The sequence below is a fragment of the Canis lupus genome, unplaced genomic scaffold (genome assembly GCF_011100685.1).
Source record: "Canis lupus familiaris isolate Mischka breed German Shepherd unplaced genomic scaffold, alternate assembly UU_Cfam_GSD_1.0 chrUn_S585H747, whole genome shotgun sequence".
Lineage (NCBI taxonomy): Eukaryota > Metazoa > Chordata > Mammalia > Carnivora > Canidae > Canis > Canis lupus.
Window position 1 is genome coordinate 163 of NW_023331525.1, and position 24,277 is coordinate 24,439.

General features: G+C 35.8%; 1 protein-coding gene across 1 annotated transcript in view; it reads right to left on the minus strand.

Moving 5' to 3' along the window:
• Positions 1-917: 917 nt before the first annotated feature.
• LOC119879303 (ankyrin repeat domain-containing protein 26-like) overlaps positions 918-24,277 on the minus strand; it is a gene marked incomplete at its 3' end in the record, with an annotated part of 31,083 nt that continues 7,723 nt past the window's right edge. The window contains exons 4-11 of the mRNA XM_038589649.1: positions 21,014-21,084; positions 18,358-18,391; positions 12,788-12,857; positions 9,265-9,319; positions 8,968-9,149; positions 5,336-5,465; positions 4,978-5,027; positions 918-1,011 (exon numbers count right to left, since the gene is read on the minus strand). Coding sequence (XP_038445577.1) covers positions 918-1,011; positions 4,978-5,027; positions 5,336-5,465; positions 8,968-9,149; positions 9,265-9,319; positions 12,788-12,857; positions 18,358-18,391; positions 21,014-21,084 — 686 coding nt within the window. The remainder of the gene's footprint in view (positions 1,012-4,977; positions 5,028-5,335; positions 5,466-8,967; positions 9,150-9,264; positions 9,320-12,787; positions 12,858-18,357; positions 18,392-21,013; positions 21,085-24,277) is intronic.

The window sequence follows — 24,277 nt, forward strand, 5'->3', positions numbered from 1 at the left end:
TTCTCCAAAACTGAAAATGTATTAAAAGTCACAAATGTTCTAATGGACTTTTTATCAGGGCTAAAGCTTCCTTGATCTCCCCCTAATTGACCCTGCTCTCTTTTTCCTTCCAATTCTCTTTTTTGCACTAAATGATACTAACTTATGAAGTACCACCATTTTATATGACATTAAGGTACACATAATTATTTATTTGAAAGGTGTGTTCATTTATTTGACACAGAGAGAGCATGCACAAGCAGGCAGAGCAGCAGACAAAGGGAGAGGGAAAAGCAGGCTCCCAGCTCAGCACGGCTCCATCCCAGGTCCCGGGGATCATGGCCCAAGCCAAAAGCAGACCTTCAACTGACTAAGCCACCCAGGCACCCCTAACATTATACATTTATAGTTGACTAGGACATAGCTATAGCTAATCAGCTAAGTCAATCCTTAATGTCTTCCCAACAGTGAGAAAAACTGTTAAGGGTGGGAAAATTTTGGTTTACTACTCTGACAAGTTTTGGTACTGGAAACTCACTTGATATTATCCCACATTTCAAATAGTTTGCTTCTCCTTTTAAAAGAATTCTTTTATTTTACCACCCTTCCATTATAAAGTGTTACTTATTTTTCATCCATTTACTCCCTGTACACTCAGCCTTTCTCATCATTCCCTCTTTGCTCTTTTCCAACTATTTCCAGACATTCCTTAGGTCTTGGAATACCTGGAAATGGAACCAGTAATTTAGCTCCTTTAGTGGTACTCTCAATTTAATCTGTAGCTGACACCTGATAAAATATAGAACTTACCTCCTTTTCACATCTTTCTCCTTTCTACACATTTAATAGGTGATTTTCTTTGGATATTAGGATACATCAGAATTTCTGTTTTGAATCAACATTCTATCAAATGACTTTTTATAAAATACAATTCTTACCTTCTACTTGTTCATTTAATATACTTTGCCCTTGTTGATCTGCACCTCCAGGTAAACAATCAACAGATTTCTTTGGAAGACTTGCAGAAATACTCTGTTAAAATTAACATCAATAATGAGTTGCATAAAAATTTCCTAGTCCTTTTCTAAGAAAATATTTGAATGCTCTGCTTTAATAGCAATCAGACTTACAAATAGGAAAAGCATGTATTGAAAACCAACACATTTAAAAACCTCATCTATGCTCTCTAGATTAAGTGTGCCTTTTAGTTTTCATTTGGCCATTAACTCTAAAATGAACATGGAAGGCCAGAGTAAATACTTTCACAGACAAGAAGACTGACTTATACGTACATTTCAACAAGGAAATAACAAAACACCTGACTCTACTTTGCATTCTCCACCAGAACAAAAGGACAGTAAAACTATGTATTGAAACAAATTCTTTAATAAGTATATTTGCTATAAATCTAAACTGTTCCTAATGGCAGAAAGTTTTTTAGTGTTAAAATAAGATACTTGGCATGATAATAAACCTTGGAGTACACCATGTTGAGTAGAAATAGAACACTGTGGAAGCTGGTGCTTCATTTAGATAAACAAAGGCTTGGAATTTTTTGGTAGGTGGTTGAATGAAATGGCAAAGTAGGAAGAAAAACTTTTCTTGAAATTATGTTTAAATAGTAGCAAAAAATTTTAGATATAGGTATGAAATGTTTCAAAAAGTATAGTAAGCTTTCAGAAGGGAAGAATAAGAACATTTATTGAGGCCAAACCTGTTGGGACCCCTCTCACTCCTAAGAGCTTTCTCTATATCTTTACTTAATAAACTTCTTTCATTTTACTCACACACAGAAAAAGAACATTTATTGATTAATCACCTAAAAGGTACCAGGCATTTGTTTTAGTATGCACATTTTCTTTTCTACACTCAAAAATATCAATTGTTATAACAACGGGGTGGGTCTTCCTGCTTCCTGGTTATTCTAAGACATTAGAGTGAAATGATGAACAGATGTGCTCCATGGTTCTCTCTGTCCAGAATGTCCTTCTCCAAGACATTCTTGCGACTGGTCCTTCCCATCCTTCACTTGGCAGCTCTGGCCATACTCAGAGAGATTTTTTTCTGACTACCAAGATTCCACTCCCATTCTCATCCCCATCCTAAATACAAACGCCTCCAAAATTCCTAAACTAACGTTTCCATTTTTTTATATGAAACACTGATAGTGACTTAAAATGGATCATTGTTTCCTAATTTTTCTGCTCCTACCACTACACCCTGTACAGCCTGGTCATAGTTAGTATTCAGTAACAGAAATGTATTTGTGAAACAGTGAAAATCATGTCACTGAGGGGGTGCCAGGGTGGCCAGTCAGTTGAGCATCCAAATCTTGATTTCAACTCAGGTCATGGTCTCAGGGTCATGAGATCAAATCCCACATTGGGGCTCTGTGTTGAGCTTGAAGCCAACATAGGATTCTCTCTCTCCCTCTCCCTCTGCCTCTGCTCCCCCTCCCCACCTGCTCACACATGTGCTCCTCTCTCTCTCTAAAAAATAATCATCATCCTCATCTCACTGAGAAGGTCTAAGTACCAAATCACTATGCTTGAAGAATGCAAGGGCTGAGGGTGTTGAAGGCCACACAGTCAAATATTCACAAATGACTTGATTCCCCAAAAACTTAACTACTCATCTCCTATTGAATTTCCTACTTTAAGAGCAATTAGACTTAAAAATAGGAAACGTATATATGAAAAACCAAAACATTTAAATAAAAGACTCATATATATGTTCTCTAGATCTAAGTTACTTTTTAACCCTCATTTGGCCACTGACTGTAAACTGAGCATGGAAGTCAAGTAAATTATAAATTAATGTTGACCTTACCAATAACATGAAGTCAATGAACAAACTTTGTATATGATAGGTATTATACAATGTATTCTTAAATATAAACTAAAGAACAGGTTATTAAGAAAATCATAAGGAAGGGAAGCTACATTAAGAAAGTACTGTATCGAAAAGCATCTGTAAGTGGACAGACAGTTCAAGCCCATCTTGCTCAAGGGCCAACTCAACGTCTCTAATCACAGGCTATTGAAACTTAACATACCCCAAATTACAAATCCACCTGTCCACTCTAACTTTCCCATTCTTTTCTTAACACTTGCCATTTTACTGTCCTCAGAAATTTCACATTTATAAAACATGCCCTCTATATTTAGTAAGTCACTAAAATACTGCTGTGATCACTTTTGCCTTATATTTCTAGAGCATTCTTTACAGCTTTACAAAGTGCTTTCACCTTTGTTACCACATTTGGTTATGACACATACCTGAGAGGTAGGTATTAGTACCATTTTTATGAATGAGGTCACTGACATTCAAACAGGTTAAACAAGTTTTTCTGAGATCCTACAGCTAATAAGTAACAGAACCAAGATGGTAGCACATCTTTTGACTTCAAATACAGTGCTCATGCCACTGTAGAGCAGCTGCCTCTACTAAGACATAGATAGGCCCTTTTTACCTTCTTCCATAGTTGTCACCTTAGAATAGGTCATCATTACTTTATAGTTATGTTACTCTAAGTAGGGCTGCCACAAAGATATGAAGTGCATGCTATTTTAACTATCCAAAATGTTTTTACCTTTTAAAATACCACTAAACCAGGGAGGGCTTGATGGCTGAGTCAGTTCTGGGATCAAGCCCCAAGTCATCAGCCTCACTGCTCAGTGGGGAGCCTGCTTCTCCCTTTCCCTTTACCCCTTTTCCCACTCATGCTCACCCCCCCTCAAATAAATAAATAAATAAATAAAATCTTTACAAAAATAAATGAATAAAGCACCACTAAACCACATTGTTATTATACTCCCAATGCTCCTTGTAGATCTACCTGACAATCCAAATATAATACTTTTAGGGTGCCTGGATGGCTTAGTTGGTTGAGCATCCAACCCTTGGTATCAGCTCAGGTCATAATCTCATGGTCATGGAATCAAGCCCTGTGATGGGCTCTGTGCTCAGAGTGGTGTCTGCTTCAGATTGTGTCTCCTTCTCCCTCCCACTTGCTCACTCTCTCTCAATAAATAAATAAATACATAAAATCTTTAAATAAATCTTTAAATAAATCTTTAAATATATATTTGATAAATAAAATGTGATATAATATATATTACACATAATACACAAACTATATATAAATATATACCTTATATAAAATATATAGAAATTATATAAAATATAAAATATATTAATATAATATATTTAATATATAAACATAATGTATATTATATATATTTTTATATATTTATATAAAACTATAATCCAAACTCTCTCTAGATCTCATAGAAGTTTTGCACATCCATATACAACCACCAGAATAATACATTTCACCATAGGTGACCTAGAGTAATTCTTTAGCTTTTTAGATAACTTCAAACCCAAACTTGGGATGCTTGGGTGGCTCAGGGATTGAGCATCTCCCTTCAGTTTGGGGTGTGATCCCAGAGTCCCCGGATTGGGTTCTCCATGGGGCTCCCTGTGGGGAGATTGCTTCTCCCTCTGCCTGTGTCTCTACCTCTCTGTGTGTGTGTCTCTCATGAGTAACTGGATGGAATATTTTTAGAAAGGATTCCTTAACACATTTTTAAAAAAGATTTTATTTATTCATGAGAGACACGAGAGAGGCAGAGACACAGGCGGAGGGAGAAGCAGGCTCACCACAGAGACCCTGATGTGGGACTCAATCCCTGGACTCCAGGACCATGCCCAGAGCATAAGGCAGATGCTCAATCACTGAGCCACCCAGGCATCCCGATTCCTTAACACTTCTAAGCTCAGTTTTCTGCAATACTACTACACACCTTTCACTAAGTAAGCTTGCAAATTAGCAGAACTGTAGTATTATATTTAGCACATATTATCAAATACAGGTAAAAAGTATAAGGAATTAGTTTTTTATTGGCCAATGCAGAGATGAGAGTGTAAAGTCTAAGCATTGGTTTTATAACATCACTCAATGCTTATATTTTAAAATAATAAAGAAGACAGTACCTCAGAATCCCAAGGTGAACTATCTTCTCGCTCTAAAGCTGACATCCTATCTGTAAAATATAGTCACAAATACATTAATGAGAACATGTATTACTATGAATTCTAAACACATATACAAGCCTATCCCCATTCACAAATATTTTAATAAAATAAAAGTATTAGGAGATAAGATTTTTCAGAGGGTGGAAGCATTTTCAGGAAGAAAAAGTTGGTAGTAGTTGGGATACTTAGAAAGATAGCAAAAGAAAATTCACTTAATGAAATGAAATGGATAACATATTTGGATCTACATACTTTCATATTGTTTTATACAAGCATGTAAGCATAGAAAAAAACTCATAGATTTTCACTGACTTACCACTTGTATTATTTTTGTGTGCTCTATCAGCAGAAGTCAAATTGTCATTAACTGTTTGCTTTTGTGGAGCACTTTCAATAATATCAATACCATTGTCCTTTTTTTCAATTGCTGGCTTCGTTGCTCCTTCCTATATGAACACCACCAAAACAAAACAAAACAAAACAAAAAACAAAAAAAACCACTCCAACATCAAAAAAACATCACATTAATTCACTTACTCACTCCTCAGAAAGACAAATACATACCATATCTGTCAAGTCATAGGCACTATCATGGAGTCTGCCCTATAGGCTAGTAGGGGTACAGATGGATGAAAACAAATAAGAACAGAAGAGGATCATTCACTAGTTCTACAAGTGGAAGTTGAAATAAAGTACAGTGAAGGCACCAAGGAGAAAAAAATGCATATGGGAAATCAAGAAATGCTGCGAAGATAAGGCTGTATCTTGAAAGACAAAGTATAAAGGAGTGTGTGAAGGGCATTCTAGCAAAGGTAGAATGATCAAAAGGAGAAGCAGGAAATAACATAGTAAGTGACAATAGCTCAGAATGTGGCAAAACTAGGACACAATTATTGGGAATGGGGTAAAGAGATATAATTGGAAAATCAGGATTGAACCAAAAAAGACAGGGGTCATGTTAGGATATGAACTTTCTCCTTCAGGTAATGGGGAATCCACTAAATAAGCAGAGGAGTTACATCATCACAAATATATTTTAGAATATAACTCCAGTATCAATGTAAAGATGAACATAAAGGAACCAAAAGAGAAGAGTATTTCAAAATTATAGGTGAGAAAGTGAATTACAGTAATAAGATGTGAAAAATTATAAGCAGGTACAAGATACTGAATGTGGTGGGGTGACTGGATGTGGTGATTTTTTAAAAAGATTTATTCATTTATTATTTTTTGAGAGAAAGAGAGAGTGTGTGTCCATGCAGGGGGAGAGGCAGAGGAAGAGGAAGAGAGAAAATCCTCTTCCCATTCAGCCTCCCCACTCAGTACAGAGCCCAACCACAGGGCTCAATGCCAGGATCCTGAGATCATGACCTGAGCCACCATTAAGAGTCAGATGCTTAACCAAGTGAGCCACTCCAGTCACCTGGATGTGATGTCACCTAATTTTAGGGAAGCTTGGAGTGCAGGATTTTTTTTGCTTCAGTATTCCAATGGTGCTATATACTAGGATGGCGAAAACAAAGGACAAGCAGATTACAAAGTCAGGAAAAGGAAAGGGTCAGAAATAATATCTTCAGTCTGGGACTTCACCAAATTGAAGCACCCAGGGGACTTACAAAGTAAGTTTTAGATAAATACATTTGGAGTAGGAAAAAAATGACAATACTAAGGAAAACCACATGATGTTAAAAAGATAGTTATCTATAAAATATACTAACCTGATATAATTAATGTCAACCTACACAAAACTCTGAAATTTTCAAAATAAAAATAAAGGAAGGGGGGAAAAAACCATGGGATTCAATATTTCAATTATATACTTCAACATTACTTTCTAGGACAGAAAATACACTTTTATTAATATAGGCAAGTAATGAGCACCTGGATGGCTCAGTTAGCTAAACATTCAACTCTTGATTTCAGCTTAGGTTATGATGTCAGGGTTGTGACACTGAGCTTTATTTACATCAGGCTCCACGCTGAGAAGGATGTCTGCTCTCTCCTTCTCTCTGCCCTTCTCCCCTTTCTTAAATAAATAAATCTTTAGAAAAATGCATATATACATATATATGTATATATACATATGAACAAGTATTCATTTCTGTAACGAATACCATTTTTTAAATAATAAATTTCTTTTTATTGGTGTTCAACTTGCCAACATACAGAATAACACCCAGTGCTCATCCCATCAGTGCTCCCCTCAGAGCCTGTCACCCATTCATCCCCACCCCCCACCCTCCTCCCCTTCCACCACCCCTAGTTCGTTTCCCAGAGTTAGGAGTGTTTATATTCTGTCTCCCTTTCTGATATTTCCTACCCATTTCTTCTCCCTTCCATTCTATTCCCTTTCACTATTATTTATATTCCCCAAATGAACGAGAACATATAATGTTTGTCCTTCTCCGATTGACTTATTTCCCACAGCATAACACCCTCCAGTTCCATCCACATCAAAGCAAATGGTGGGTATTTGTCGTTTCTAATGGCTGAGTTAATATTCCATTGGATACATAAACCACATCTTCTTTATCCATTCATCTTTCGATGGACACAGAGCCTCCTTCCACAGTTTGGCTATTGTCGACATTGCTGCTATAAACATCGGTGTGCAGGTGTCCCATCGTTTCACTGCATCTGTATCTTTGGGGTAAATCCCCAACAGTGCAATTGCTGGGTCATAGGGCAGGTCTATTTTTAACTCTGAGGAACCTCCACACAGTTTTCCAGAGTGGCTGCACCAGTTCACATTCCCACCAACAGTGCAGGAGGGTTCCCCTTTATCCACATCCTCTCCAACATTTGTGGTTTCCTGCCTTAATTTGCCCCATTCTCACTGGCGTGAGGTGCTATCTCATTGTGGTTTTGATTTGTATTTCCCTGATGGCAAGTGATGCGAAGCATTTTCTCATGTGCGTGTTGGTCATGTGTATGTCTTCCTCTGTGAGATTTCTGTTCATGTCCTTGCCCATTTCATGATTGGATTGTTTGTTTCTTTGGTGTTGAGTTTAATAAGTTCTTTATAGATCTTGGAAACTAGCCCTTTATCTGATACGTCATTTGCAAATATCTTCTCCCATTCTGTAGGTTGTCTTTTAGTTTTGTTTTAAGAGTCTTGAAGCTTAAAATTTTTTTTTTCATTTAATGGATAGAGATTAAGAACCTAACTTAGCTAAGAAAAAATTTCAGTTTTAATTAATAAAAAGACTAAATAAAATGCTTATTTATGTCCTCTCTTTATTCTCAAAAGATCTAAAATCAGCCAAGATTATACTACACAGTAAGTTTCATTAGAAACCACAAGAAAGACACTGGCCAAAACTCAAAATTCATAATAAATCTGATTACAGCTTAAAACAGATTTCACTATGCATTATCTATAAACTCAAGTTTTGCTAAATTAAATACAGGCTATCATACTTTATTAAACTTAAAAGGATAAAATTTCCTTTCAGTTCTTCATAAAAACCAGCTGTCATTCAGAAGAGTCTGAGCATTTTTTTTATCTGACTTTCTTTTCTTAATTTGCATTTAAAATAGTTTCTATCATATTTTATAATATACAGTATCTGTTCTCCTTAGCCTCACTACTGCTGGTTTTTTTTTTTTTATAATAATCTCTCTAAATTATTCTATCTTTACATTCATCTTGTCCTTCTTAAATGAATTCTTCCCCCACACTCCCTCCTTCATCTTCACATCCATCTAGCTATTCTTTCCAGTTGCTTTCTAATTCTTTCTTTCTTTCCATAATGGCATACCTAAGATTTGTTTATTCCCACCAACTGTTACAAATCTCAACCCAGTACTTACTTCTCTGTTGTTATTACACTGTTTTCTCTTATATTCTTGAGGGCTTCCATTTCTTCCTAAGATTCTTTTCATTATAAGGATATCAAGAGGATGGTATGTGAAAAAACATGGGGGAAAAAATTCAAAACAACTTACCTTTGTAACACCAAGCATTGCTAAAGACGTTTGAGGAGTTCCAGGTGATACAAAAGCAAGAGGAGAATAGTCAGAGACATTGACTGATGGTTTCCAAAGAGTTTCAGTCTTATCTTCACTTGCAAAATTGTTCTCAGCAAATAAAGGTCTATCTTCTAGGCTCACAATGCCACATTTTGCCCCTATTTAGTGAAAAACAAAGTAAAGAGTACATGAAGGTATCTGTAACTTCAAATTACTAAATAACACAAAAATGGACAAAACTCAGTGAATAACACAAATCTTCAAATAGCTTACTCTTGGCTCGCAGAAAAGCAGCCATTAGCTCTCTTAAGTTTGGTTTCGGGACAGCCTAGAAAAAAATTGATAGTTTTCAGGATTACAAGTATCACATTTCATAAAAATAACTGTAATATTCACCATTACCAAATGAACACCATTACAAAAAGAACACAGGTTTTGGAGATCATTCAAATACAGATTCAAATCTCAGTTGTGCCATTTACTAACCTACATTTTCTCATGGGGTGAAGATTATAAGAGATTTAATAGTCCCAAAATGTTACTTTTCTTACCCCAACTGATTATTATACAAAGTCTTCCTCAAAAAGTTAAAAATAGAGCCATCCTATGACCCAGCAATTGCAGTACTGAGTATTTATCTAAAGGATACAAACATAGTGATTTGAAAGGACACCAGCACCCCAACATTTAAAGCAGCAATGACCACAATAGCTAAACTACAAAAAAAGCCCAGATGCCCATTGACAGATGAATGGATAAAGAAGATACGGTGTGTATAAATACAATGGAATATTACTCAGCCATCAAAAAGAATGAAATCTTGCCATTTGCAACAACATGGATGGGACTAAAGAGTATTATACTAAGTGAAATGTTAGTTAGAGAAAGACAAATACCATATGATTTCAATCCTATGTGGAATTTAAGAAACAAAACAGAGGTGCATAGGGGAAGGGAGGAAAAATAAGATAAAAATCAGAGAGAGAGACAAACCATAAGAGACTCTTAATCATAGGAAATAAACTGAGGGTTTTGGAGGGGAGAGGGTTGGAGCAATTGGGGTAATTAAGTGATGGGCATTAAGCAGGGCACTTGAAATAGTAAGCACTGGGTGTTGTATGCAACTGATGGATCACTGAATTCTACCTCTGAAACTAATAATACACCATTTATTAATTAAAATGAATTTAAAATTTTTAAAAATAATTTCTTTACAAAAATAACCTAAAATAAAAATTTATCCCTAGGTAATTGAAATTCAAAAAAACTAACATTAAGAAATGTCATTATTGGGATGCCTGTATGGCTCAGTGGTTGAACATCTGCCTTTGGCTCAGGGTGTGATCCCAGAGTCCCACATCAGGCTCCCTGCATGGAGCTTGCTTCTCCTCCCTCTGCCTCTGTCTCTGTCTCTTTCTGTCTCTCTCATGGATAGATAAATAAAATCTTTTTTTTAAATTAATTATTTTATTATATTTTAAAAATACATGATTTATAGTTGCATGACTATCTCTTAGAAAATATTAAAATTTAGTTTTATTTTATTTAGGCAAGTTGGAATTACAAACAGTTTACGTTGCTTTTGTTTGTCAAAATGCTAAGGGAAAATGACTGTTTAAAGTCAGCTCCTTCAGGAAAGAGAAAAAAAAATAAGCCTTGTGGGGTAATGATTCAGGAATGAAAACCACAGACACACACAGACAAGAGAAAGCCATAACCAAAAATATTGACAATGGACATAGAAAGAGATGGACAGAAAGAACAGACTAAAGAAATGGTATTTTTTTCTGTAAGGAAAAATTAGGGTAGGGGAAAATCATTAAAAAAAAAAAACGTGGAGGGAGAAGAAGAAAAAAGGAAAAACATAAGACACGACCATTCAATCAAACATGAGCTTAAGGCAAGGAAAAATATAAGTAATAAAAGGCCTGTGGGAAAAAAAAAAGGCTGTGGAAAAAATGTAGGTATTTTTCAGTATATATATATACACACATATACAATACAGATGAATGGATACACTATATAGAAATATACAATATAAAGAAAAGCCTCTATATATAACATACATATAATATACATATTTATAACATGTAATTGAAAAAAGTTTGAGACTTTTGTTTATACTATATACTATATCCCTAATAATACTGACTTGTCTCACTCTACAGTTATTTGTTTATAAATATTGTAATAAAGAATTTAGTTTTGGGATGCCTGGATGGCTCAGTGGTTGTGCATCTGCCTTCAGCCCAGGGTGTGATCCTGGAGTTCCAGGATAGAATGCCACATCGGGCTCCCTGCATGGAGCCTGATTCTCTCTCTGCCTATGTCTATGCTTCTGTGTGTGTGTATCTTTCACAAATAAAAAATAAAATCTTAAAAAAAAAAAAAAACCTTAGTTTTTTAACTATAGAGTAAATTTTTCAATTAGTGGTCATCTAGCACAACCTGGAAGCTACAAATTATCACTAGAGAGAGAAAAAAAATTGAAAAAGAAATGTTTCTAACACATCAACTTTCCACATGGAAAAAGAATTGGTAGTGAGAATTCTAAGAAGAAATGTATACCTTGAAAGCCTATATCTAATGGAATATAGATGGGGTTAAAAAAACAAAAAGGTAAGGAAGTTTTATCTAAAATTCCAAGCTGACAATTGGAGGGTACTAAAATACATAACTTTCTTTCTTAATTATTTATTTATTTCCTCAACATAATTCATTTAGCTTGTAAATCCTAAATGTGAAAAGGAAATATAAATTTGAGCTACAATTTTTAAATTTATATATTTATGACTTAGTATGCATAATACTTATAACATCCTATTATGCAGAATTCCATCTGTCTGCAAACTTACTCACATTAAAAAATTATTAAATTGCTTCTTCCAAGCAAGATCTTATTCTAGGTATTTCAGGAGATGCACAATTATGTTTCCTAATATAATCTATTACTGTAAAATGATGCAGGAGCTTATTCATTTTAGAATATGTAAATAAGTATAAAGCATCTGAAATTTTAAAATCTGACACAAGGACTATGAGTAGATATTTTTAACACTGTAATATAAAAGATTTCTGAAAATGGACATTTTACATGTGGTTATAAAAAGCCTCTGCTTGTAGAGCCGATTATTATTTTAGGCAAAACTTGTACTCTTCACTTAGATAAAGAGTGTTAACAACACCCTTAATGGAATTATTTCAAAAACACAGTGGAATACTTTTGCAATATAAATAGTGAGAAACAATCTCTGAATTTCCACAATTTCTATTATTTTAGTCTAAATGTAACACAAAGGATAGAAATAGAGAAATCAGTCCTCTTTGGTAAAATTATATGCTACTAAGATAAAAAATATCCAACAAAAAAGGTATCCAAGAAAAAAAAACTACAATAATTGGATCCACTAAAGATTTCAGTTAGGCATGAGTATTATAAAAGTAATGTTAGAAATAAATAAATAAATAAACAAACAAATATTAGTATAATTTAAAACTCACAACAGTAAGAATTCTGATCCTTGACCAAATGTCATTTTTCCGCCATTATGGGAAAGCTTTTCCCAATAATAGTTTGCTGTCATTATACATTTCGAGCATATATTTTTTCAACCGATTTACAAAAATAAAAAAAAGAAAAATTTTCAGCTTGCCAGATTTCTCTAAAATGTTCTGAACAACCTTCCATTACAAACATAAAATGACAAGAGGCAAGCCACTGTTATATTTTAAGAGTAAATAATATGCAACACTAAATTCAGAGCAGCAAAATTAATTTTACAAGAGAGTACTTTACCTTGGTACCAAAACTTAAGTCTCCATCTGATGAAGGCCACGAATCATCAGTATCTGGTTTACTGGAAAGACTTTAGAGCAAAAATATAAAACAAATACAAGTTCATTTCTTTTTTAAAAAAATTAAGTAAAAGTTCAGCTGTTAATTAAATGAAGTTTCTTGATATAATTAAAATTTTGCCTCACTTTTGTTAAGCTTTTATTTTAATTCCAGTATCCTTAACATATAGTGTTACATTAGTTTCATATATACAATATAAGGATTCAGTAATTCCATATATCACCCAGTGCTCATCATGACAAGTGCATTCCTTAATTCCCATCTCCTATTTCACCCATTCCCCTACCAACCCCCCCTGGTAACCATCAGTTTCTTCTCTACAGTAGTCTGCTTCTTGGCTTGTCTGTCGTTTTTTTCTCCTTCACTCATTTTAATTTTGTTTCTTACATTTTACTTAGGAGTGAAATCATATGTTATTTGTCTTTCTCTGACTTATTTCACTTAGTATAATACGCTCTAGCTCCACCATGTCATTACAAATGACAAGATTTCATTCTTTTCTATGGCTGAACAATATTCCATTGTGTATATATATACCACTTCTTTATCCACTAATCTATCAACACACACACTTGGGTGGTTTATTGCAAATAATGCTGTAGTAAAAACATGGGGTGCATGTATCCCTTTGAATTGGTGTGTTTGTCACATTTGGGTAAATATGCAGTAGTGCAATTACTGGATTGTAGGATAGTTCTGTTTTTAACTTTTTGAGGAACCTCCATATGGTTTCCCACAGTGGCTGTACAAGTTTGCACTCCCACCAACAGTGCAACAGGGTTCCTTTTTCCTCCACATACTCATCTACACTTCTTGTGTTTTTATTTTAGCCATTCTGACAGGTGTGCAGTGCTCTCTCACTGTAGTTTTAATTTGCATTTCCCTGATGATGTGTGATGCTGATGATCTTTTTATATGTCTGTTGGCCAACTGTACATCTTCTTTGGAAACGTATAATGTCTTCTGGTCATTTATTATCTGGGTTGTGTTTTGGGTGTTGAGATGTATCAGTTCTTTATATTCTTATACTAACCCTTTATCAGATATGTCATATGCAAATTTCTTCTCCCATTCTGTAGGTTGCCTTTAGTTTTGTGGATTGATTCCTTCACTCTGCAAAAGCTTTTGATTTTGATGTGGTCCCAAAAGTTATTTTGCTTTTATTGCTCTTGCTTCAGGAGACATAACTCCCCCCAAAAAAAAAATGTTGTTAAAGCTAATACCAGAGAGATCATTCTCTGTGCTCTCTTCAAGGATAAAATGGTTTCATGTGACATATTTATATCTTTAAACCATTGTGAGTTTATTTTTGTAAATGGTGAAAGAAAATGATCCTGTTTCATTCTTTTCATACACCTATTCAGTTTTCCCAGCATCATTTATTGAAGACACAGCCTCTTCAAACCACTGGATATTCTTTCCTGCTTTGTCAAAGATTAACGACATAGTTATGGGCTTATTTCTGGATTTTCTATACTATTATACTGATTTTTGCATCTATTTTATGCCAATACAATAGTGTTTATATTACCACAGGTTTGTAATATAACTTGAAATCTAGCATAGTGAGACCTCCAGTTATCTTTTTCTTTTTCCAAAATAGCTTTGGGTATTTGAGGTGTTCAGTGGTTCCATAGAAATTTTAGGCTTGTTTGCCCTAGTTATGTGAAACATGTTGTTGGATTTTAATAGGCATTGCACTAAATTTGTAGATTGCTGTGGGTACTATACACATTTTAACAATAGGTGTTCTTCCAATCCATGAGCATAGAATGTCGTTCCCCTTCTTTGTGTCATCTTCAATTTCTTTCACCAAAGTTTTATAGTTTGTCAGAGTACAGGTCTCTCAAAATTTGGCTTGTTATTTTTTAAAAGATTTTATTTATTTATTTATTTATTGGAGAGAGAGAGAGAAAGAGTGTGCAAGTAGGCAGAGAGGCAGGCAGAGGGAGAAAAAGAAGCAGGTGCCCCACTGAGCAGAGAGCCACATGATGTGGGGCTCCATCCCAGGACCCTGAGATCATGACCCAAGCCAAAGGCAGATACTTAACTGACTGAGCCAGCCAGGCGCCCTTTGGCCTCAGTGTTTTTGTTTTTTGTTTTTTTTTAGGTTTTACTTGTGTATTCATTAGAGACACAGAGAAAGAGACAGAGACACAGATAGAGGGAGAAGCAGGCTCCATGGAGGGAGCCATTCAATGTGGAACTCGATCCTGGGACCCCGGGACCATGCCCTGAGCCAAAGTCAGATGTTCAACCGCTGAGCCAGCCAGGTGCCCCTTGGCCTCTGTTTTTAAAAAAGTTTTAGTTATCTATTTTGCTTTCACCTCTCCTATCCTGTGAAATATCCAGTAAAGGCCCCATATCTTAGTTCCCATAACTAAGTGTGACAGGTAAAGAATTCTCTGAAATGTTTGAAAGCTAATTATACAAAAGTTAACCACTGTGAATTATCACCTTAAACCTGTCAGAATGGCTAGAATCAAAAACACAAAAAAACAAGTGTTGGTGAAGATGCAGAGAAAAAGGAACCCTCGTGTGCTGGGGATGCGGATAGAAATTGGTGCAGCCACTGTGAAAAACGGCATGGAGTTCCCTGAAGAAGTACAAATAGGAATACCACATGATCCAGTAATTCTACTGCTGGGTACTTACTTACCCAAGGAAAAAGAGAACACTAATTTGAAAAGATATATGTACCCCAATGTTTATTGCAGCATTATTTACAACAGCCAAGATACGAAAGCAACCTGTGTCCATCAACAGATGTATAACACACACACACATACACACACACACACACACAGAGGAGTATTACTAAGTGATAAAAAGAATTAAATCTTGCCATTTGCAACAATGTGGATTACCTGGAGGGTAAATGAAATAAGTCAGACAGAAGTAGACCAATACTATATGATTTCACTTATATGTAGAATCAAAAAAGCAGAACAAATGAACAAACAAAAAGCAAAAACAGACCCATAAATACAGAGAATTCTGTATTGCCAGAAAGGAAGTGGGTGGGAGACTGACAAAATGGGTGAAGGGAAGTGGGAGGTTCAGAATTCCAGTTATAGTAAGTCACAGGGATAAAAGTACAGCATAGGGAATATAGTCAATAGTATTGTAATAGCATTATGCAGTAACACATAGTAACTGCACTTGTGGTAAGCATGGGGTAACAATATGGACCTGCTGAATCACTATGCTGTACACCTGAAACTAACATAACATTGTGTCAACTATACTTAAATTTTAAATAAACAAACAAACAAATGTTAAAGAACAAATGTATATGTTATTAGTGGGAATATTACTCCCGGAGCGATTGAAAGATTAAAAATTATAAAATTCAACTTTTTCCCCTCCACAAGTCCTGCTTTATTTACATAGTTTATTTACATAAACTAGCAAGACGTTAAAAATCGTCAAGGGCACTCAGATACCCAGGAAGAGAAACTGCTATAAAAACAGTCCTGATAGCTGTGCCTCTATTTCGCTACACAATGCCTAATATTTTTTTTGTGAGCTCCCACTCCTGGACACTCCTCTGCAGGGCTCCGTGGCACTCTCCAACGTTTAAGTCTTTAGCCTGCCAAGGCACAGACTCCCAAAACAAGGAAAGGCCTAAATGACCAAGAATAGGAGCTATCTCCTGCCCCTGGAGAACCAGCTAAATGGAGTCTGAGTCATCCAAGCAGTCATCTCAATGCAGGCATCTTACCAACTACCCAGATGAAGCTCTGTTATTGATCTGACAGCCAGTCCTACTCCACCAAACCCTACACATACATGGGATGGGCAACCAAGAATTAGGAAAAGAGGTGGAGCGATGACAAGACCACTATCTTGGGCCATTCATCTATATACTTCAGAATCTCCCTTTCCCCTATTATTTGAGAGGATCTAAGCCACCTTCTGTAAGTTGGGGTAGAAGTCGGTGATATCCCATTCCTATTTGCTGTAAACACTCTTGCCAGTGGCTCAAATGATTTTAATGTTTCTCAACAGAAACCCTGAAGTATGCTAGTTCCTTCAATTAAACCAACAAATAAAAAAGCTGCTCAGGACTCTCTGGAACCCTCTATTTTAATATACCTTTCTAAACAACACCCAATATCTTGTGTCCTTCGTTCTTGTAATTCATCTGTATCTATCTTGTCATAAACCCCAATATTCTGACATCTTTTCTAACACTCTTATTCCTATTCAACCAGTGTGGTTCTTCTTGAAACGTGCCCTCCCCTGCTAATTCCCAGTAGACCCACTCCCTATCTTTCTATGGTTAAAACATTCACCTACAAGATGAGAAAAAGAGGGGGAAAAATCTAAACTTAAACCTCATTTCTGTCACGGTATCAAATCCAAGCAAGTCACTTTAATCCCTTTTGAGTTTCAAATTTTCCACTCCAACAACCACTTGGTAAGGATGTTAAACATGGGTTACTGTGCCAGGGGGTATTTTGATTAACGCATCTCTAAATTCTTTAAAACCCTGAAATTCTATCTGCTTTTCTTTTTGTCTGTAGAAAAATGCAGAATACTTAGCTGGCAGAAATGGAAAAAAGTAATGGAATAAAATAAACACCAAGAAAATTGGAGAAGAAAATTAACAAAAAAATCAAGTAAAGCCTATAGAAAAGTCATGGAGAAAAAGAAAAAATTCTACAAAAAAAAAAAAGAAAGAAAGAAAGAAAGAAAGAAAGAAAGAAAGAAAGAAAGAAAGAAAGAAAGAAAGAAAGAAAAAGCTTCACAGAATTTATCAAATGTGCCAGCCTAAAGGGGGAAATTAGACTGAGAAGTCAGTAAATAGACAATTGCTTAGAAATATCTGCTAAATAGATGATACATTTAATTAATGTAACATGGTCTATACCTAGATTACGTATCCTTCACTCTCAGAAAAATCATTCATCTCAAGGGGAGCAGACGGCACTAAATCTAAGAACTCGCCACACTAGGGCTTGCTTATGTAAAAGGGCTTGCTTACTGTGGCCATAGGTAACTGAGATCCACTCCAAAATCTTTGACAGTAAAAACAAGAAACTAGTTACCACTGCAATAATTACCTCTAGTTATTACTAGTTGTGTCCAATATATTAGGAAAATGCTTGGACTAGCCTGGTTCTTAGGAAAACTCTAAATCAGAGTTAACACATAGTGAAATTCGACTTTCTGAGTTGATCTAAGATCTGTATCCTAATTCCAGTGCTGCTGAGGACAAAGGAATGGATGTGGGAGCCACACAGGCTAACAGTCAAATCATGGGTCTGCTACTCATTAACTATGGAATCCTGGGTCAATTAATCCACCTCCCTGAACCACAGCTGACTAGTTAATAAAAAGTAGGCTATAACAGCACAGCTACTTGGTGAAACTATTGCAATGACTATATAACACATATTAAGCACATAATATAGTGTCTAGCCCAGAAGAGAACACTCAACAAATGCTTTTCTCTGCACTCCCTTAGTTAACACATAATTTTAAAAAATCCATAAAAATCCTACCTGCTTAAAGAGTCTTCTTCAGAATTCTTATCCACTAGTAAAGAAAGCAGCAAAAAACATTTTAAATCAACAGTAGAAAAATACAGAATATTAAAAGTGTAAGACCGATGATGACTTGTTGAAAAGTATTCCTTTGGACCATACCTGGAAACCACACCACAGTGGATATTAATTGTACTATTGGTAGGCAGTTAATGCATTAAGAAATCTCATTTTCTCCTCTATATTTACCAAATTCAAGAAAAGAATTCTAGTTATCAGAATGTGATACCTACAAGTGAATGTTTCTAATGACCATTATTGTAACCAAACCCCATGAGACTGACAGGAAATGGTATCATTAGCAGAGTCATTATCATAAAGTGACAATGGCAAACTTAAACAGTATGAGTTTTCTGGACTTCCACTACTAGGAGCAGTTAAAACAGACTATACATATTTGGCTGGAACACAGCGGAACTTCTCCAGCTTTTCAGTAGAGACTGTTAAGTTCAGGATGAAACACCTCATCACAAAGTTCAGCTCAGCTGAGGCCATGCTCCTGGGGTCCTGGGTGGAGACCCTCAGGGAGTCTGCTTTTCTCTCTCCCTCTGCCCTCCCACCTCACTTCTGCTGTCTATCTCTCTCTCAAATAAATAAAAAAAATATTTTTAAAATATTTTCTTGGGGATCCTTGGGTGGCTCAGCGGTTCAGCACCTGCCTTCCGCCTAGGGCAGTGATCCTATAGTCCCGGGATTGAGTCCCACATCAGTCTCCCTGCATGGAGCCTTCTTCTCCCTCTGCCTGTGTCTCTACCTCTCTCTCTCTGTGTCCCTCATGAATAAATAAATAAAATCTAAAAACAAAAAACAAAAAACAAAAAACAAAAAAAAAAAAAAAAGGAAAGGAAAGGAGAGAAAAAATACTGCCAACCGAAAGCTGAAAAGGATACAACTGGAATACTGATGACATCACTGAACCATCAAAACAATTCTGGTCCCTATTGTTTTAGTGCCTATTTGGTTTTTTAAAAAGATTTATTTATTTATTTTAGTGATAGCATGCATGCAAGTGAGGGTATAAGAGTGGAGGGGAGGGGCAAAGAAAGAGAATCTTCAAGCCAACTCCCCAGTGAGCACAGAATCCAATGCCCAACACAATGTGTGTCTTCATCTCATGAGATCATACCTGACCCACCAAGGGTTGATGCCTAACTGACTAAGCCACCCAGGTATCGCCATTATAGTCACTATTAGAAGTCACCTGCTAGGGGATCCCTGGGTGGCTCAGCAGTTTAGCACCTGCCTTCGGCCTAGGGCATGATCCTATAATCCTGGGATTGAGTCCCACATCAGGGTCCCTGCGGGAGCCTGCTTCTCCCTCTGCCTGTGTCTCTACCTCTTTCTCTCTCTCCCTCATGAATAAATAAATAAAAATCTTACAAAAAAAACCAACAACAACACAAAGATAGCTCTATTCTATTATGAGCACCTTTAAAGACCAAAACTCTATTTCATCTTTGTTTCCTATAACACGCAAAACCAAAGCCAACCTACAGAATTTCTGTGATAGAGATCCACTAACTTAAAGGTTTCTTCCCACATTTCAAACCATTCAATGTACTAGGCCCCACATCTAGGAAGCAATGTTAACATCTTTGTTACTGGGAACCATTTTTGTGCTTTGATTATAATTTGTTGAGCCCAAGTTGCCCTATTTGAATATTTATGATGATAATCTTTTAACTAATGGCAGTAGAGTATCTTATTCCTACAAAATTATGGTATTATTCAACAAACAGGAGAAAACATTGTCTTTATTAAGTCAACAATTCACATTTTGACTTAAGAGAAATGAAGTTACTAATAGTGAGATTGTGTTGATATAACATGTAAAATAATGTACTCTTCTCACTTCTCAACAGGCTTCCGTACTATAGTTACATTTTAAAAAAACAACCTCATTGGTACTGCTGCACACTAAGTTTTGCAGTTCTTATTGTTTGCCATTTCTATAAAGTACCAGCAGGGTATTGCAGAGTTCCAGTTTTAAGGATAGTTCCTTTTTAATGAGACAAATCACTATGTAATAATATTTGCGAAGTGAAATCTACTTGTAAAAATTAAAAGATCCATTTTTATAAGAAGTATAATTTTTTATAATGTTTATAGAGGAAACATAAAACATACTAACTTAAAAATCTTTTTTTCCTTATTTACACAAAGATACTATGTGGGATTTTAGGTATCAAAACTAATAATAAGGGACCTGGGTGGGTCAGTGGTTGAGCAACTGCCTTTGGCTCAAGTTGTGATCCAAGGTTCTGGGATTGAGTACCACATCGGGCTTCTGCACGGAGCCTGCTTCTCCCTCTGCCTATGTCTCTGCCTCTTTTTGTGTGTCTCTTATGCATAAATCAATAAAATCTTTAAAAAAACTAAAATAATGAATTTTTTTCAGACAATATTGCCTCATATCTTATATTTCCTACAATTAACTTCTTAAATAATTCTGAATCCTAGACTATTAAGAAAGAAATTAAGAAAAAAATACCCATGCAATTTACACATTGGATTTCTTTTCTTTTTTTCATTGCTCTTTCATTATCAAAACTTCCTTACTCTGACTTCATCTATGTTAGGACCACCATATGTAATTCACTCTAAAAAGTCATACCTAGATTGTGACTTTGTGAAGAATTTTCAGGTTTCATTTCTTCTTTATGTTCAGAAATTAGTTGGTGACTGCTACATATAACAAAGAGTGATAAACAATGTTACTCTTTTAATACTGATATGAAAGACATTTACCAAATGTACCAAATTCTTGAGTATTTCAAACAATATCAGAGTTAACATCAAAACTTAAATTACCCAATAGATACTTAAAATTTATAAGTTCTAAAAACTTTTATTAAGTATGTAATTATAATTAAAGGAGAATCAAAAGTAAGATCAACTAGTCATGAATTGAGGGCATTATAGCTCAGTAAACTAAGAGCTTGCCATAATGGAAAGTGTCTCAAACCCTGAAGTCCTAGCTCTATAACCAACAGCTATTTGTTCTTGGACCAGGCACTTCTCTTCCAGTCAAAGTCTTCCTCTAAAATAGGAATCTTATTGTCTTAGTTTACAAGGTTGTTAGAGGAGGATTTAATGAGATATTATACCCAAAACATGGCCTCTCAGGAAAGGTGATGCCCACTACTCTGGGAAGGGCAATATGAGACCTTCCATGACCTAATAAGAAAAGGCACTCCACAGGATTTAAAGCAGGCTTGGGGTATAGATCTAGGAACAAGGGGGAAAGCAAAGTCCAGTCTCTTCCTGTAGCATTATTTGAATGTCTTTAACAGCTTAGAATGGTCACAACTAAAATCTGCTAGCAGAAAAGACGAACAAAATCCTCAAAGGATAATTCATCATGAAGGTCTGGGCTAACATATGGTTTCCACATAAGGTTTTTGAGTGTGAAGGAAAGGGTGTATGGGGCTAAAGCCAGGAGTCCCAGCTGCCAGAACAGCACGCCGGTGCTTTGGAATAGCAGCGGAGCACATAATCATATGTAATAAACTAAAAAAGGTTGTAAGTTTGAAGTCTAAGTGTGGATCACCATGAGGACTGAGGAATGAAGATCAGCAAGGGCATCCTGGGAGTAAAAGTCAATCATGATCAGAGTGCAGAACCAGTTTCAATAGTGATGCTGCAGGAACAGAATCAAAGGAAACCACAGAATGATGAGCATGTCCTTTTTTCCATCCAAATGGCTTATGAAGGAGGAATGTCTCTCTGGTATTAGGGAAGCCCTTATGTTCTTGGAAAATTCAAGGGGGGAAGTATAGGCCATAACCCTCAAGGAAAAGTATAGAGTTTTCTACTGAACTGAACATCTTAAGACACAGGTAACTAGTTAGAAAAAACAGATAATGAGGTGCCTGGGTGGCTCAGTAGATTAAGCATCTGCCTTTGGCTCAGGTCATGGTCTCAGGATCTAGCCCTGTGTCAGGCTCCCAGCTCAGCAGTGTTGGCTTCTCCCTCTCTCTCCGCTGCACCTCCTCACTTGTGCTCTCTCTCAAATAAATAAATAAAATCTTTTTTAAAAGCACCCAGATGTAACATTATGTGTACCCCACGCAGAAGGGTTATAGTTGGAATGAAACAGATACAGTGAGGATCCCTAAGGATAAAGGTCTCAAGAGTCCTGACATAAAGAATCCTGCACCCATTGCTACTCCTAACTAGTCTAGCCTTTTGCTTTGTTTCTGGGTGATGATAGGCTCTAACTCACTGCCATCCCCAAACTACCTGAATCAAATTATAACTTCTCAGCTGTTACATAGAAAGTAACAGTATTTTACCATATTTTAAACCCTGGTATAGTAATAACTAGCATTTTTAAGTCATTTTCACTTTATTTTAAAATTTTATTTACTGAATCATGACAGACTTACAGAGAGAGAGGAGGCAGAGACATCGGCAGAGGGAGAACCAGGCTCCTTGCAGGGAGCCAGATGTGGGACTCAATCCTCAGACCCCGGGATCACACCCCGAGTCCAAGTCAGATGCTCAACAGCTGAGCCACGCAGGTAGCACAGTAATGACTAGCATTTAATGAAACACTTATATATTAAAACTATTAATAATAGCATATTCTTCTGCAGTCCATCCATATACATCTTAAGGAAACCTTTCTAAAGAGAAGCCTGAGTATATTTCATGGTTCATCTTTTACATCATATTTTATAGCAAGCTTGAGGACCGTTCTAAAATAACAGAAAGATAACTTCATCCTTAAGAACTCAGAGTATTTAAGCACCTAATTTGATATATTTTATCAGGGTAACATCTCACTTGTTGCTACAGAATTGACCACTAACATGTTCAAGTGTTCATCTTTGAAAATTACCCCCATGGCTAAGATGAAGGAACAATAAAGAAGCCTATTGTTCCACATGAGTATTATATTAGAAGTTGCTAATTTAAAATCCTTTGATGAACAAGAAACTATGCTGAGATCACTTGTCTCAATAGGTGAGGGTTTTTAAAAAGAATTCTCCATTTTGCAACACCTAGGTGGCTCAAAGGTTGAGCATCTCTGCCTTTGGCTCAGGGCCTGAGTCCCACATCGAGCTCCCTGCATGGAGCCTGCTTCTCCCTCTCTGCCTGTGTCTCTAGCTCTCTCTGTGTGTCTCTCATGAATAAATAAATAAAGTCATTTTAAAAATATTCCCCATTTCTTCCTTAAACTGATACAGTGTACCTCCAAGCCACCTGGAGGCCAGGTCAGTGTAAAAGCTATTTACAGGTTTAAAACAATAATATTAATACTACTACTAATAAAACAGTCATAGTTGCAGTTAATGATGCTAAGTTAAGCATGTAGTAGGCACTAAATTAAATGCTATATATATAAATATTGTTTATACACAACCAGCCTTGAAGAATATATTATTATCCTCTTCTTCATATCTGGAAATGAATGCATCTGGTGATGGTAAATAATGTTTCCAAGGTCACATATCCAGCAAGGAGGCAAGCTAGGAATTAAACCTAGTCTTCTGTGAATCTAAAGCCCATCTCTTTTCTCTTTATCACCCAACTATGATTTCTCCTCATTAAAGTAAAAGTCTATTCAAATAAAGTTCTCTTTCATCCTTCTACTGATACCAATTAAAAATGAAAATAATAAAACATACAGGACATGAAAAATAAAAACTGATGAACCCATAGTAGCTGGTAATGGTAATTAACCACTTCAGGATCATCTAACAACATCAGTATTCTTCCACAAAAAGTAATAATGCAAAGAGTCATCCAAGAAACAAAACAACTCCTATTAATGCTTAATATGCATCTTTTAAGGAAAAGTACGAAGTAGAAACTTAAAAAACATTAATAAAAGGGTTAAGAGGTCCAAAATTGTGTTATAAAATAACTAAAA